The sequence below is a fragment of the Marmota flaviventris genome, chromosome 6 (genome assembly GCF_047511675.1).
Source record: "Marmota flaviventris isolate mMarFla1 chromosome 6, mMarFla1.hap1, whole genome shotgun sequence".
Classification (NCBI taxonomy): Eukaryota; Metazoa; Chordata; class Mammalia; order Rodentia; family Sciuridae; genus Marmota; species Marmota flaviventris.
Window position 1 is genome coordinate 44453190 of NC_092503.1, and position 17820 is coordinate 44471009.

Sequence of the window (17820 nt, forward strand, 5' to 3'; positions counted from 1 at the left end):
GTGGGATCAGTAGGAACTATTTATTGCACTGCTTTTTTGGAAAATGATTCGCAAGTTCTAAACAACTAGCTGTGTAGAAACCATTTTTGAATACAAATTGTAAGATGTGGACTATCTTTTCAGAATTTTCTCCTTTTACTAATCTTTTTTAAAGGGGATTAAGTCTTTGGTAAAAGCACTTTGCATTTCTTGTTCAATGAATGTTTTTTGTTTTCTTTTGTTTTGTTTTTGTTTTTGCCACAAAGATTCTTAAACTTTTTCGTTCTCAGGGAATGAAGTAACTTCTAGAGCCAACTCGAAATAGATTGAAGATTAACAGATGTAGCACATGTTTGCTGATGTCATAGGACTGTGACTTAGGAGAAGCAGACCTCCCACTATAACTAAAAATGGAATTGAGTGCAGAACATACCCATTTACAGATCATTTATTTTACATTTCTTATTGTCAATGAATATACATATTATTTTGAGAACTTGCCCAACATTTATCAGTTTAAGAACAGTATCTAAGTTATGTCATATCCATACCTATCCTGCTACCGTCCCACTTAGGACTTTAGTACCTCTTTACTGAACCATTGCACTAGCATCCCACCCATGTCCCATATACATTCCTTCCCTGTCCAGCACACCACCAGGCCTAAACCTCCTCACACATACACACACCCTTTCATAAATGCTCCTCAAAAATTCTATGGTTCAGGCATGGTGGTACATACCTGTAATCCCAGTGTCTTAGGAGGTTTATGCAGGAGGATTGCAAATTCAAGGGTAGCCGTGCAACTTAGTGAGACCCTGCCTCAAAATAAAAAATAAAAAGGACTGGGGATGTGGCTCAATGGTTAAGCACTCCTTTTTTTTTTTTTTTGTATTGGGGAATACCAAAAAAAAAAAGTAAACCAATCCTTATATTTCCTGATTTCCTATTCTTTTCTCCCTTCCTTTCTCTTTTATGATTAGAAAAAATAAAACAAGTAAATATACAGAAAGTTTTTGCTCACCATTCCCCAAAGTCATCCCTACCTCTTGTTCTCCACAGGTATATGTCTCTATCCACTTAAAAATGTCCAGGTGTCTTGAAGGGTCCAGTTTAAAAGTCACATCATAGTGTTTTCCTGGTCATCTTTTTCATCACATAGACTAATAACATTTTCCTTAGTTCCCTGGGAACTTTATACTTATAGAACCTAGCATTTGCTGCCTTGAATTACATTATAGTTGGTAGTTTACGAGCTTCTGAAGAATAGTATCCATGTTTGGTTTAATTTTATATACCTCTTAGCTCTTAGCAGAGTGTGCTCACTAGAGGAGCATAAAGAATATTTATTCAACAGTTGTTTCTCTTCAAGATAAACTAGTTTCAGTATACCTAGTTTGAACTTGTTATTTGTGATACCACCTTGTATTATGTCACATTTTTTTCCTCTAGATTCTCAAGGTGAAAATGAAGTCCCATTTTAGTGACAAGTTTGATCTTGGTTTTTATTTGAATCTCACAGTCAGTGAATTTCACCCTCTCTCTCCATAGCCTCGTGTGCAAGCTAAACACAAGGACCACCATACTAGCAGCAACCAACCCTAAAGGCCAATATGATCCCCAGGAGTCTGTGTCTGTGAACGTCGCCCTCGGCAGCCCACTTTTAAGTCGATTTGACCTGATCCTGGTTTTGCTTGATACCAAGAATAAAGACTGGGATCGTGTAATTTCCTCCTTTATCTTAGAAAATAAAGGTATATGAAAAATATACAAATAATTCAACATGGCAAGGAAAGATTAGACCTGACTAAAGGAAATTTCTCTTGAAAAAAATTAAATAAATCCAAGATCCCCTTCCTCTCAGACAATAGAGAAATGCTTAGACAGAGGGCAGTGAGTGAGAGAATCTGGTTCAGGGGCCCCAGAATAATGAGGAGAAGGAAAAGAGGCTTTCTCCACCTGGTACAATGAGCTTTTATATATATGTCCTTTGTGATGAAAGGGTGCAACCTTATGATATAAAATTTCCATTCAACTCTTGCACATAAAGAAAACTGAACTGCTTTATGAGTTGAAATCTCTAAAAGTGAGCTTTACATTTGTTACTATGAAGCAGACCAAAGTGTTCTGAATAAGTTTAACCCTTGAGATAGCTTTTTTTTATTAAGCTTAGATTGTAAGTCTGTCCATTCTAGAATGTATGCTTTACAAAGAATAGGACTAGATTTCAATGAACACAAAACCTAAATGAGTACAAGAAGCTGGTGTAGTGTCACATGCCTTATAATCCCAGTGACTAGGAGACTGAGGCAGGAGGATCACAAGTTTGAGCCAACCTCAGCAACTTGGCAAGAACCTGTCTCAAAATAAAAAGGACTGGGGATGTAACTCAATTGTAAAGTACTTCTGAGTTCAATCCCCAGTACCAAAGATAAATAAAATAAAATTATAAAAAAATGAGTATAAGAACTTTATCAAATCCCTTAAGATGACATATTTTCCTGTTCTTAAATTTTACTAACCCAACACGTAATATACAGGTTACCCAAGCAAATCAGAGAAGCTGTGGAGTATGGAAAAGATGAAAACCTACTTCTGCCTCATTAGGACTCTCCAGCCCACTCTGTCTGATGCTGGCAATCAAGTTCTTCTCCGGTACTACCAGAGGCAAAGGCAGAGTGATTCCCGGAATGCTGCCAGGACAACCATCCGCCTGTTGGAAAGCTTGATTAGATTAGCAGAAGGTTTATCTCTTATCTGGTGATACTTCTCTTGAGTGCCTACTGTGTGCAGAGCATGTAGCTTGGAACTGTGGAGTCAAGAGTAAATTGGAATAATCCCTACTCTAAGATGCTCACAGTCACTTAAAAAGTAAAGGCTGTGAGCCCTAAGACTTCCACTCATCAGAGGACAGAAAATGGATGTCAAGTGGAATGTTGTATCATTAAGAAAGAGGAATCTTGGTTGATATCTCAAGACCTCCCATAACTTAACATACCACTATTTAGAAAGCCTCATTTCTGATGTCTTCTCAGTTCTATTAGCTTTTTTAGTGGAACAGTTACTTGCTTAGAATTGTTTTCCATATATCTTCTGTGGCTCTTGCTCAGTATTTTCCAGTCATGACCCATCCCCATTGTTAAAACAACCAAATCAACAATGCTATGTCCTGTCCCATTCCTAAGTCATAGAACTTAACATATACACGTATAGCTAATGTGCATCTCAAAACATTTATTTTCTAACATTGGCTTTTACATTTTAGATTATGTTTAAATAATATTTTAAAAACTTCCCGTGAACTTTATGTATCACATGATAAAATAATATAAGCTTAATAAAAGATACTATAAAAGTAATGGACCTCATTTTTTTCCAAGGATTTATGTCTAATATTAGGGCAAGAGTACCCAAAATTCAAGCTTGCTTGTCAGTAGTTTTGAAAAGCTCATAAATCATAGATTAAAAAAAAAAAAAAACGAATTGAGAAATGAGTTTTAATTTTGTGTAGTTTTATAATAGATTAAAACAAGGACTAAAAGTTGTTAAAGTATTAAATATATGTTTCTGTAGCACCTTTCTATACTGTCCAGAGTACTTTCTCATGGATGTATACAAAATTGCATGACGTGTGCAGAAGGATCAAGTCTATTGTTAGAGAAACAACTGTAAAACTAGTTGCATGTAGAATTTTGTGCTTGTTCTAGTAAAATTAATTTGTTATTAGTGTTCATTCATAAAGCATGATTTGTGTGTGTGTGTGTGTGTGTGTGTGTGTAGAGGAGAGCAGGAGTAGAGAATTACCTGTATCATCCTAAATAATCCTAAATTCAAATGCATTTTATTTTCTTAGCTCATGCTCGGCTAATGTTTCGTGATATTGTGACTCTGGAAGACGCTATTACTGTGGTATCAGTAATGGAGTCTTCAATGCAGGTAAGGATATTTTGTGTATCTGATGTGTACCTTTATTACAAGCTTTCTTTCAAAAAAAGATACTATCAAGAGTTATAAAAATGATCTTATTCTAGCTAGACCTAGTAAATGCTGGAAAAATATCCATAGATAATCATTTAATAGAAGGGGGAAATGTCATAGAGACCTTTCATTGCATCATTGACATTGCTTTTGCTCATTGGTGGAAAATAGTGTGTCTCTACTCTTCTCAGCACACCTGAGTGATGTTCACAGTCTCTCTAGTGACAGTGTCATTTCTTAAATCAATGATTGCCATCCAGAACCGGGAAAGAGAACTATTAAAATGTGAAAAATTTTCCTAGTTGATTCTCCCTCCCCAAGATGGGGGTATTTAGTGCTGGTCTTAGCCACCTGGGAGCTGAAGACCCTTCTTTGTCCTTGCTATGTGCTGGATGGCCTTGTGACTCTGGTATTTTCTCACCCCGTAGGGAGGTGCACTGCTGGGAGGTGTGAACGCTCTCCACACTTCCTTTCCTGAAAATCCTCAGGCGCAGTACCAGAGACAGTGTGAACTTATTCTGGAAAAACTGGAGCTGCAGAGCCTCTTAAATGAAGAGCTTGAAAGACTTGAAAGGTGAGGAAGGAAAACCAAGAAAGGCACATAGTGGAAAATAACTTCTCTGGCATTTAGTGAAACAAGGGAATGTAAACTGAATAGAATCTGTCTATATTGTTTAAAGAGCATTGTGTCTGTTATCTATTGCTGTAAAATCAACCATTCTAAATCTGAGTGGTTTAAAAAAAAATACCACAACTTTAATGCTCACTTTCTGGGAGTCAGAAATTCAGGCAGGCTCAGGGGAGATGGCTTGCTACTTACTCCATGTTGTGTCAGCTGGGGCGACACCTCAGAAACTTAGCTTTCTCATGACTTGCGAAGATGTGGATAATAGACGTGACAGACACATGGGAAGGAATGTGTTAGTCAAAGCAAATCAGTGGAAGCATGGACTCTGGCTGCCTGAAGAAATTTGGCCATAACTTTAATGTTTGCCTATTTCCTAAATACATGGGTCTCTGAAAAGCTAGACTTTGTGTACCTGAGAAAGAGTAGTAAGGAATGGCAAGATTGCTCATTCAGGCATCTTCACGTTAATGTGAATGGCTTAATAATTGACCTGAATCTGATAAATGAAGTGCATATGGAGGTGGAGCAACTCCAGGAGAATTTGGGGACCACATGGGATAGATACTGTATTAAGTAAAACCTTGGAATTATTTGTTACTATTTATTTATTTATTAGCTCTAATCAGTTATACACAACAGTAGAAAGCTCTCTGATTCATTGTACACAAATGGAGCAGAATTTTTCACTTTTCTGGTTGTGCATAGAGTCACACCATTCATGCCATCATACATGTACATAGGATAATGATGTCCATCTCATTCTACCGTTTTTTCCTACCCCTTTGCCCCCGCCCCCCTCCCATTTGTCCCATAGACAGTTCCTCCACTTATCCTATGCATATCCCCCCATATGAATTAACATTCACTTATCAGAGAAAACATTTGGCCCCTGATTTTTTGAGATTGGCTTATTTCACTTAGCTTGATGGTCTCCAACTCCATCCGTTTACCTGCAAATGCCATAATTTTATTCTCTTTTAATGCTGAGTAATATTCCACTTAGTATATGTACCATAGTTTCTTTATCCATTCATCTATTGAAGGGAATCTAGAAAACCTTGAGAATTCTTTTCTCTTCCATTTGCTTCCTTCTCCTAGCAGCATTCTTTTTTATTTATAAAACCTAATCAGAGCCCCCCTAGGGAAGTCAGGCATGAAGGGACTGGCTTTATCCCACCAGTGCCCAGATGACAGGCTGCAATTAACTTGCAGTCTGTATGAAATCAACCCCCCTTTCTTTTGGCTTCTCATCTCTTCTTATGATCCAGAGCATGATGCTAAGATCAGTTACTCTGTTGTGTGGTTTATGGTCTGACCTAGCCAGTTGTTTCAAGCCCTTCCTGGATGTGGATTAGCCTTTGGAGGAGCTACTCATTTTGACCTGCCCAAGCTACCAGAAGCTGAAAAATGATGCATTCAAGAAAGGAGAACCAGTGTTGTGTGTTAGAAAAATGACAGTTGGATTAGCCAAATTCAGAATGACTCGCTTAAGGGAAAAGAACAGGAGGAAAAAAGTATGTGACTATCTGAAAGATAGGATTCTGTCATAAAATGTTGTTTCTTATTGTATTTCTTCATAATGCAGAAGTATATTCTAATATTGATCCTCAAAGCAACAAAACCAGGTGCTGAAAGTCTGACCTACTTTTATCAAGTGAGAAAAATACAACTAGCGTATAGGTTTTTACCCTTCAAGAAAGAGTTCTTCATTCCTTAAGGAAATCACATAATTCAAAAAAAATCACTGATATTTTTGTCATACTTTCTAGAAAATGCTTTACCAGAGACAGCATGCTTCAAATAAAGACATTCTAATACTCACTTTGGGGAATCAGAAAGCAGAGGGCACAAAGATGCTGTCTTATAAGAAAGTATAATAAAACTGCACAAACTTTATTTGTGGGAGTGTTTAATTCCTGAGTAAGAATTAGATAAAAATAATAGGGCAAAATTATTCTATTCCTAAAATTTCTCATCATTTAGTATATTGTTATAAAGCTTTAATAAGTGAGTCCACCTGACCTCTATTTGATGCTGAACAGCAGTAATTTTGAAAGCTACTTGATTTTTAAATTATAACTCAAATTAGTCATAATAAACATGGATTTTCCATGTCAATATTTCCAATTTTACTGTAAATGACTATAACTCAATATTTTCTTAAAACTTTTTATTTCTGAGTATAAAGGTAAAACATGTTCTTTGTAGGTGGGCTATTTTAGAAATTAGCAGTAATTAATAAGAAAACAAAAATAACATAATCTTATTTCCCATAGATAGATACTATTAACATTTTAATGTATGGAAATAAATTTGTATTTCCTTCTAGTCTCTTCTCTATGATTACACATAATTTTAGAATAATTTTCTCATCTGCTTTTGAGCATAATTTTTTTTCAGATTTAGTACATGGAAATGGGGTCATATCACACTTTATATTGAGAAGATGTTTCTAGGTTGTTAAAGGCTTTTTAATGGGCATACTTTGGGAGTAGTACAATCCCTGTTAGAAATTCAGTTTCTAATGTGCCCAATATTTAGAATGAGTATCACTGAACAGATCATTCAGAGAGGGTAGGCTTTAGCTCTCTATCAGATTGATAAGAGAGCCACTGCCCAGATTTTATGTTGAAGCATGGCTGGGCTTTGCAGGAAAGGGTGTCAGAGTTACCTGCAATTATCCACTATGAATGTGAATGCTCTAGGGGCAGTGCCAGTGCCAGTGCCAGGTTAAAGGTATCATAGAAACTTCATTCCTGGGGAAAGTGACTTTTAGATGCACTAAAATCCAGTTCCTTAGTTGGGTGAAGAGATCTACAGAGAGCAACAAGCCAGTTATATTTGAACATTTTTGCATGAGAGATAAGACTGAACATTTTACACTAACCTCCAATCTTAAATGAATTAAATGAACTTTCAGAGAGACTTAAAATTGTAGACCAACCACTGATTCATTTTCTTAATTTTGCTACAATTTTATTTAAAATTAGAATGCCTATCACAGCACTGAACTCTATATTGATTTTTTTAATAAAGGATAATCCTTTTGCTGCCCTAAGCAGCTATGCTTGATATTAATTTGGAATTATTTTAGACTTAAACCTTTAAGATAAGATCTCAGAGACTGAAGAAATAAAAAGGTTAATGTAGATTCTCTTCCCTTCAATACCTATTTTCCTTATTTGTCTCCATTCCAGGTTACGGAATGAAAGTGCATGCCAATCCCAACCACGGGTGATGGAGACAGAAACTGTTCCAGGATCCTCTGGGAATGATACAAGGGAAGAACCAAAGTTTAGAACTTCAACACAGCAGGACCTGAACTGTAGCCCACATACTTCCTCCCTTGGAGGCAGTCCCCAGGGAGGCCCACTTCTAGACCTCCAACCCCATCTGAGGTCTGACAAAACAACAAGTAGAAGACATTCAGCTGAGCTCAAAGATGGCAGAGATGACGGTTTGGACTGGTTTGACTTCATGGCACCAAATAAGATAGAACCTAAAAATACCGTTCTCTCTCCTGGTCCTGAAGCAACTAAAAAAAACAAGGCGATGAAAATCTCTAAGAACAAATCTCAAGGTAGGGAAAAGAGTGGGCCAGGCCAAGAATCTGGGCCACTTCCTTCACCAGGAGCAACAGGTGGTCCACTGAGGCCAGGAAGTGTGGAGGGTAAAAAGGCCAAAAGGAGAGCACTGGTGTCTGAAACAGCAGTCCCTACTGATGAGCCCAACTCGGTACTGACTCATCATGTCCCTAGCAGGTTGCTCAGGCTGCGCAAGGAGAAGGCCCAGGTGTCATCCAAAAGTACCACCAGTGTGCCTTCACAGCCCACAGACCCTTCTGCTGCTCAGTCCATTCCTGCACATGGGCCAGAAAAAACACCAGAAATATCCAAAGGAAAGAGATTGAGATCCCTTGCTCAGGAAGAAGAGTCTGAACTTGAAAGTGTTAAGATTCCAGTTCTCCCAGTAGCCAAACTGGCAAAGTTTACTTTCAAACAGAAGTCAAAACTGATTCACCCCTCTGAACAACACAGTCATGCATCTTCTGGCACAAGTAAAATAACAGTTTGTAGTCCTAAAATTCCCCAACATAGAATACGAAGAGAAGCAGCTGTGTCTGTGCAGGGTCCAGAAAAGCTGACTTCTACCTCAGGAAACAGAAACTTCAATCAGCAACAGAGTGAAACAAAGGAGCTGTTACATCAGCCACCAGAGAAGGATGGATCAAGAGAGGAGAAGGAATGTGGCCCTGAAAAGAGGGTTATTCAGCCTGAGTTGGAGCTTGGGAACAAGACTGGGCATTCTCATCTAACTTGTGAGACAGACAGAAAGGAAGAGGTTTCATCTAGTAAGAAAAGCAACAAGGTTCACGCTGGCACGTTGGCCAAATTGGCAAACTTCTCTTTTACTTCCTTGCTGGAATCCAAATCAGAGTCCCCTCCTCCTCCTGAAAGGAAGAACTGGGGTGAGAGAGGCCCCAGCCCGCCTCCTCCAACCACAGATCCAATGCTTGAGAGTAAAAGGAAATCTTTTCAGCTGCAGGGCTCTGCTGAGAAACTGATTCTTTCTAAAAATTCTCTCTTCACTCTATCAGAGCTAGATGATGAAGCATTAGATTTTGACTGGGATGAAGAGATGAGAAAAAAGCCATAATTGTGGAAAGCTTTCTGATCAAATTCACCTTCACTGACTCAACATAATACCCTCAGATTATCAGTGTAGTATTTATAAGTGTATGAACTATCATCCATGTCCATTTTGAGTACCATTCCAAATACCAGCTTCCCCATCAAGTTTTATTTTTCAGGTTTATCTTCATGACTTAAAAAAGTTGTCTAATTTGACTAAGAGTGGTAACAGCACTCGAAATGAATGGATTGTGCTTAATTTTGCAAATGGAGTATTCCCAAAGATGGTTTTGTTATTTCATCTTTTTTTTTTTTTTTAATGAGGAGGGGCTCATTCCTAAATCCCTTCTTTCAAGGAAAAAAATGCTTCAAAGGTAGCACTCATAAGTCCAAAGCAGATGAACTCTTCTATTTTTTCTTTTGTGTCTTTACCCAGGATGTACTAAGTATGGTGAATATTTATTATCACTTGGAATTATCATGTGTTTTTCTAATACTACTTTTGTGTTTATTCTCATGCACCAGATTAAATGTGGCTAATACTTTTCTCTAAGAGGTATCCTTACAACTTGATAGCATTCTGAAGATCTGACAGCTACTCAAGTAGTAGCTTTCTGAAGTACTGATCTTTTGAGTTTTCTTTTTTCTTGATCCAACATTATGTGCCTCAGATTCTTTTTTCCTCTCAGGGACCTACCTTTCACACAACTTAAATTATTATGTGGTCAGTAAAAAAGAGTGTATCCTGGTCTCAGCCATATATCATGTCACATTGTACCCAAGTGATTAATATGGAAATGTGATTCCTACTAAGATATGATTCATTTGTCTTTAAAATAAAGCAAATTATTGTTTTTGACAGGAATAGATAACTTAAACTCTGTTTTTCTGTGTACATTTAAATCACTTCTTCCTTTGGATTCTAGCAGGGTCCTTGGGATTACTTAATTACAGTCTTTTTTCTCAGAATTATACATTTGTACCATAATGATTGATTCCTTAATTGTCTGAAAAACTTTTGGGCATGAAAATTACTCAAATATATGTACTTTGCTAAGCTTTTACTTCATTAAATTTAGAGAAAGCAAAATTTGGGAAACAAATTTTTCTTAAGCATTTCAGCATTAATTCAAATATTGACTAATTAAAATTTCTAAAAAAATTTAAACTATGAGTACAAATTCAGTATGTATAAGTCTTTTGAAGTCTTCAAACATCTTAAACAGCTGATAAAAGATAAAAGCAATGATCATAAAATTGACTTACACCTGTTCTAAAACATTAAGATTATAGTGTAAGTAATTTATTATTTCTTTACTTGGTCAGTTATTTCCTGTATAGTATGATTCTTAATCTAATGTATTCCTACTCTTAGTACTCTTTCTTTCCTGAGTTTCATTATTCTTACTTCAACAAAGGGGAAAAGAAAGGGTTTGGGTTTTTGACCAGTTGAATTTAGTCTGGATATGGTTGTTGTATAGACCAGAGTAATTCAAACCTGAGCCACAGTGTGGAGCTGACTTTTTATGTTTGTAACTTGGTATATTTTGTAGTAATGACACATTGGATTTTACATGCTTGACAATACCTAACCTATTGGCTTGTCATTAGGGTATTTTGATCTCTTGTTATCATCATTTAAAATGTTTGTATTCTTTGTTGGGAATCTTCATTCTGTTTCATTTCTTAGTGATAAGAAATTCAGTTTTGTAGTTTTTTAAATTTTTTTATTCTTATTATATATATCAGCAGAATGCATCACAATTCATATTACACATATAGAGCACAATCTTTCATATCTCTGGTTTATAAAAGTATATTCACACCATTCGTGTCTTCATACATGTACTTACGGTAATGATATCCATCTCATCCCCCAGCACCACAAAAAAACCAAATAATTTTTGTAGTTTTTTCTAGTTAACTTGTCAAGAACATTAAGTAATTCATATTTTAAAATACAGTGTTTAATTGTATCTCTTCCTTGGTCTTTTGTGTGATCACCTGCGCTATTTTCTATGTGGTATTATTTGTGCCCATCATACTCCTATTATTTATATTAGGCTGACAACATCCTATTATTTGTTCAATTTTAGTACCTATTACCAGGCTCATCTGGCTGAATTATAATTTCTTCTTGCTTATTCTTTGGTGCCTACCCAGATAGAAATAACTACATATGGCAATATTATAAACAAAATTATTAGCAGAAAAATATTTGGTGTAAACACTCACCTAATTACAAAAAAAAATTAAACTTTTAGTACAGCCTGCTCTTGCATTATGGCCTCTTGCTGCACTTGTATTTGATTCAGACTCACAGCTTGGTCAGTGGTCCCTCTATGCTGATTCCAATGTCCCTTTAGCACCCTGATATTTCTGAAAGAAAGCATCCATGCTATCTGAGAACAATCCAGACCCACTTTTATTTTTTCCTCCCCCATGTTACAGAATCAGCCAGCCCCAAGGTAGATCTGTTTTCTTTAGAAGTCAGTGATATTAGAGACCAAATTCTGGGTCTCAGAGATACACAGAAGAGTCACTAGTGAACAAAGGTTATACTACTGCTATTGGGTCATTCTTAGTGGCTGCAGAATGGAAAATATTTTAATATGTTGAGGTTACATTTTATCCTGCTGTGCCCTTCCTTTCTTACAGTATGTAATTGTACAACTAAACAATCTCTCATATGGTCTTTGTGTGTATCAAAGAAACACATAGTCAGAGGGAATGTGTAGAATCTAAAAGATCGTATTGCTAGACAATAAAGAAAGATGTAAAAATTAACCTTTAATTCCAAATCATCATGCCAAAATATTTTATCACAGGTCATTGGACTCCTTAATATCATTTAATAATTATAAAGTTATTTAAACAATAAAAACTATACTTAATTTTTTGTGAGCGAAAAGAGTAGACTTTAAATTGATTATAAAAATTGACCCTGTAAAAAATTAATCTTCAGTGTATATTTACATTAAAAAGTTAAAAAAGAATTTTATTATTATAATTTCAGTATTCTATAGAGATACAGGCAAACTAAGCAAATTATTCTGATATTTTTAACTCTTTTAGTCTTTTTCTGAAGGCATACCAACAAAATTTTAATAATAAAGACTCATTTTTGGTTAACAGATTTTAATTCTAACCAATTCACATTTTTTTTTAATTAAAATGTCAGTATTTTTCTAGAGCCAATTAGGGTCTTTAAAGAAGTTGTTACTTCCAAAGAACAAAGACAAGTTAATGACAATTCAAATCTACATATTCTTTATGTGCACTTATCTTGATCTCTTACCCAAATGCTAACCCACCTGGAAGACCACGAGCTTAGGGCAACCACGAGGAGGATTCCTGGAACTCTTAGCCAGACCACAGCATTGAGCAGTTCAGAACCCACCTGCTCTGGAAATGGGGTTATTACTAGGGACTACCCAGGACCTTGTGAGCCTTTCAGATAGTTTATCAAGCAACTTAGTTCCAAGCTTAACAACCTCACAGATGGGAGAGGAAGCTGGTGCCGGTTACTCAGTGTTCAGAATAACATCTTTCATGTCCGCTTTTCATATTATTAACATCCAAGTGGGATAAAGGGCTCTTGGCTCATGTTAGTACTCTCTCCAATTGGGGTTTTGCTGTCAGTGTCCCATCTGTGTGCAGCATAGCCTCTGAGGTATGTATGGAACCATCACCCACACAAATCTTCTTTACTATCACTAAGAACATACACAGGAAGTGGTGGTCACTGCCCTTATGACACACTCTGTTTTCTTAAATCAATTCTACAGACACACCTCTTCACTTAAAGGCTTAAAAATGTATCTAAGAATAATATTTGTAAAAGTATACTTGACAAATGATGAACTAGATGAAATAAAAGTGTTGATGTGTCTATGTAAATATTCTAATGTGAGATATAGTACAAGGAAGAAAATATGGTGTGTACACACACACATACTTACACTGGGCCTGATCTTACCACGAAGTAGAGACTAAATTTTCTCTTATGAATACAAATTATTTTTAGACCACTTTTTCTGTTTGGTTGGAACCTTAATGCCTTAGCATAGTTGAGCCATGAGAAAACAAGTTATGTTAATGTAGGGACAAACATGGTTTAACTTAGGGTTTTCATAATAAATTAAGCCATATGAAATATTGCTTAAGGTTTCAGATCTAATTTATGTATCAGTTCCCACTGATCAGGTGAATTGGGTTCTAGAATTGGCCAGCAGTAACCTTGTCATGGTCAGTGATTTCATCCATAAAAGCAGAGGATCAGGCATATTTGAGTCAGTATTATTGAGTTACAAAAAATGGAAAACCTCAGAAGCTAGCTGAAATAAAAGTAGGTTTGCTGTAAGAATATAGCAGGGAGACTCATTAAGAACAGGAAAGTCTGACTGGATCAATATGGCTGTAGAGCTGGAAAGTCAGGCCTGAAGCTCTTCCCTATGTCTCTCCTGGGTCTTCAAGTTCCCTCCCCACTACTTGTCAGTGGGCTGGCTTCCTGCCCCCTGGAAACCCTGCTGTCAGTGCTTAAGGCTTGTTCACTCCAGGCCCCTGTAGCTTTTGATCTACTTTGGAGCCTGGTTCCAGACCTCTCTTAACTCTTCCAAATGAGCACCCATCTCATCTCACTGATTCTGGCTCTGTGCTTTTTATTTCAAAAATTTTGATTTGTTCGCCTTGCTTCAAAATGGAGTGGATGGTGGAGTGTGAGTGGCCACCTGGCATAAACCCAACAGCCTGGGCTGTGAATAGAGACAGTCACTTGAGTGGGAAGCAGTGGCTGGCCTGTCTACCACATCCCTTTCTCCAATGAGTTTTTGGCTACAGGTCCTATAATTCTATAAACTTTATTGATTTTGTTCCACTGCCTGAGTTGAGAGAACATGTTTCTGAAGACACTTGGATCGTCTTTCCCAAAGGAGCCAGGTAAATTGCTAGCCATCTGCAGCCAGGTGATTTCCAGGGACTGTGAGCAGCAGCTTCTGGCCATACTCCAAGGGCAGATGAGGCTGCAGACCGCAGAGAACTGTTTATTGTGTTACTGCCTATGGAGCTTCTGTTTTCCTATGCCGAAGTTGCTCATCACATCTATATCATAGCTGTTAAAAGTACTTAGATGAAAATCAATAGATGAGAGTATGTGAAGGGTATTTCCCTGAAATACATTTAGGAATACTCAGCAATTAAGACACATGTTTACATTTCCCAGATTTTTGAACTTTACAATTGTCAACAAAGCAGAGACTAAATCCTTTTTGAGGAGAGGGAAATACCTAAGTAAGTTAGGCTGCCTTTAATCTTTTTCAGAACTATTCAGAAGAAATAGTACCAAATAATTTTAAATGGAGAAGTAATGCAATTTCAATATTTAATGATCTATTTTATCATTGTAGGGAAATTAAACTCCTTTTATAGTTGGAAGGCCTAAGATCATCTTTTTTTAAAAAACATTTTATTTTTTAGTTGTGGGTGGACACAATATCTTTATTTTTATGTGGTGCTAGGGATTGAACCCAGTGCCTCACGCATGCTTGGCAAGCGTTCTACGCTACCTCACTAAAATCATCTTGAGGGATTTACCATATCTAAGATGATTTGCTGTCTCCTAAGGCTCTCTGTGTGAAGTGGGGAATGACACTGTTGCCTGAGGCACTGTTTTGGTAAGCTTTTTTGCTACTGTGACCAAAAGATCCGACAAGAGCAGTTTTAAAGGAGGAAATACTTATTTGGCATTCACGGTTTCAAATGGCCAATTCTGTTGCTCTGAGCCCAAGGTGAAGCAGAACATCACCCCAGAAGGGCATGGCAATCAGGAAGCAGAGAGACTAAGCTGTACTTACCAGGGACAAAATACAAATCCCAAACCTATCTCTTCCAGCTGCACTTGGACCTGCCTACAGTTACCACCCAGTTAATCCATACCAGTGGATTGATCCATTGATTAGGACACAACTCTCATCATCTAATCATTTCACTTCTGAACTGTCTTGCATTGTCTCACATATGAGCTTTTGGGGGATACCTCACATCTAAACCATAATAGGCACACTAAGTCCCTAGTGAGGCTCCTCATGTAGACCTAGAATTAGTAAAGGTGGAAGAAATTCAGAATCTGTATGTATATCATGCTCCATCCTTGGATGAAAGGAGTGGTGCCTTCCAGACACCTCAGTAGTTTCTATCCCAGTTAAGGTTTTGCCCTAACTTCTGTGCCAACCTTTCTTTAGCAAGGTTACCAGTGACTTTCAGTGCTATACTCAGTTCTTACCTTTCTTGATTCCTCACATTTGGAGTCTCTCCTCTCCCTAATTTCCTTGATATGCCCTGGCTTTACAGGACATTGTGCCTGTGGTTTTCCTTCCCAACCTCTTCCGACCTCCTCAGCTTTTCTGCTCCTTACCTGGTTTCTTTTCTCCTGTACCTTTAATGCTTGAGTGGTCTAGTTCTCTTTCATCCCCATCTATTTCTTACATCCCCATTTCAATCTTAGAGTTCTTAATACCCATTCATTAGCTGAAGTTTCATTTCTTGAACTCCACACTCATATCCAACTCCTATTCAATATTTCTACTTGGATATCTGAGGACATCTTGATTTCAACATCCCAAATAACATACCTGATCTCCCAAAATATACTGCACGGGGTGAGCATGCACATGTTCTACCAACTTACATGTGTTACCATTTCATTTACACATTCAGAGGCCAAGTGCATGGCTAGTGAGCAGGTCCTTTTTTCAGACTTTATCCATCTCAGCATATTAAATGGAGCTCCAGCCTTCCAGTTGCTTAGACCAAAAACTTTAGTCATCTTTGACAATTTACCTTTTATTACCATCTAATCTGTTAGCAGATCCTATGGGACATCAAAAATCTTTACAGAATCTGATCGTTTGTTCACTTCTTCCCACATTTGCTGCTAATGCACAGTCCAAGCCACTATCATCTCTTGCCTAGCCACCCACCCCCTATCTGCCTAGAGTCTAAGCACAGAAGTCAGAATGACCCTGTTCATAAGTAAAGTCAGATCATGTTACTTATTATGTCAAAACTTCCATGAGCTCATCTTACTCTGGATAAAAGCAACATTTCACATGGTAATGATCTTTAAGGCCCTACATGGCTGGCTGTCTTCTACCTCTTTGACATAGTATGCCAATTTCCCAGATGTTCTTCCTGTTTCTGCAAAGACATGATCCAGCCTCAGAGTCTTTGACTGCTTACTGTTCCATCTTTGAGGAATATTCTCCCCCTAAATTGCCAAAGAATCCCACCCTCACATTCATTCAGACTGAGAAAATATCATCTCTCAGTGAAGCCTGCCCTGAGTTAAGATTTCAAAATGTCTTCATTTTATCCAGTTTTCCAATCCAATGACTTTTTTGTCATATAACTTACATAAAATTTACTCATTTGTGGCCGGGGTTGTGGCTCAGTGGTAGAGTGCTTGCCTAGCATGTGTGAGGTACTGGGTTCGATTCTCAGCACCGCATATAAATAAATAAAAATGAATAATCTGTTAATAATCTAAAATTACATTTAGATGTTATGTCCATCAACATCTAAAAAACGGATTTTTAAAAAAATTACTCATTTATATATTGTCTGTTTCTCAGGTGCTAACAAGGGGTGAGGGACATCTGGAAGGGATGGCAGAGGAGACAGCTGAGTTAACAGTTGCTTCCTCCAGATCAGCTGAGGCTCCGACCACAGCTCCTGCCACAGAAGCTACCTTAATGGCACTGCTAGTGACAGAGCCTGGGGTATTCCACTGATATCTTCCAGGACCTATCTGATTGTTGTAGGAGTCAAACTGATAAATTAAATGGAGATTTGAAGAAGATCAACCGTGTGCTTGCTTTCGTATTTATGGGTGGAACTAATTTCTGCCATTTGCCCTGAGATGCTTGTCATTTGAAGGGTGTATGTAAGATGGCTTGTGACTTCTCCACTATGATTGCTTTTGCCCACAGGCCAGGAAACAAGGTGAGCATGCACGTATTCTACCAACTCACAAGTGTAACCCATTCCATTTACACATTCAGAGGCCAAATGCATGGCTAGTGAGCAGGTCTTTGGACCAGCTGGATCCACTGGGAGGTGGATGCTTTTTAGGAATCTAGACATTACGTGGCCATATGCATCTGCTCTACTGGAGGACCGTGTTTTGTATAACACTGGGTGTCATTGAGAACTCACCTTGTATCCAGTGGTTCCCAGAATGTTGGTCTACTTCTTTTCCCTCAGTGTAGTTACCCAATTAAATATCTGTTGGTCCCTGTGGGGAAGGACTAGGGTCATCATTGTCTCACAGACTTGCCAAGGTGTTGCAGAGTGGTTCCTCCTGAGGCCCTGGCCTTTTTTTCCAGACACTAGGCTCTGGATCCAAAAAGTGGATCAGTACAGAAGCTAGTCACAGAATTTTGACCCTTTATTATCACAACTGCCTTCGCCTTCTTGTCATCCTTTCTTTTTATTAATCAGTGCATTGTCACCTGGAGGCCTTGTTAAAGTATAGATTGCTGGTCCTCAACCCCCAGATTTTCTACTTCAATAGGCCTGGGCTGAGGCTAAGAACTGGTGGTGTTCTTA

General features: G+C 37.7%; 1 protein-coding gene across 2 annotated transcripts in view; it reads left to right on the forward strand.

Annotated features, from left to right (window-relative positions):
• The window catches only part of Mcm9 (minichromosome maintenance 9 homologous recombination repair factor), a 77866-nt gene extending 66674 nt beyond the window's left edge, over nucleotides 1-11192 (forward strand). The window contains exons 9-13 of one of the 2 annotated variants that reach the window (XM_027953022.2): nucleotides 1531-1733; nucleotides 2520-2723; nucleotides 3833-3915; nucleotides 4386-4531; nucleotides 7783-11192. In XM_027953022.2, the coding sequence (XP_027808823.2) occupies nucleotides 1531-1733; nucleotides 2520-2723; nucleotides 3833-3915; nucleotides 4386-4531; nucleotides 7783-9241 (2095 nt within the window). In that variant the 3' untranslated portion in view covers nucleotides 9242-11192. Of the gene's footprint in view, nucleotides 1-1530; nucleotides 1734-2519; nucleotides 2724-3832; nucleotides 3916-4385; nucleotides 4532-7782 lie in introns of those variants that run through there. The other variant, XR_011707706.1, reaches the window with a different exon arrangement.
• The last annotated feature ends 6628 nt before the right edge of the window (nucleotides 11193-17820 follow it).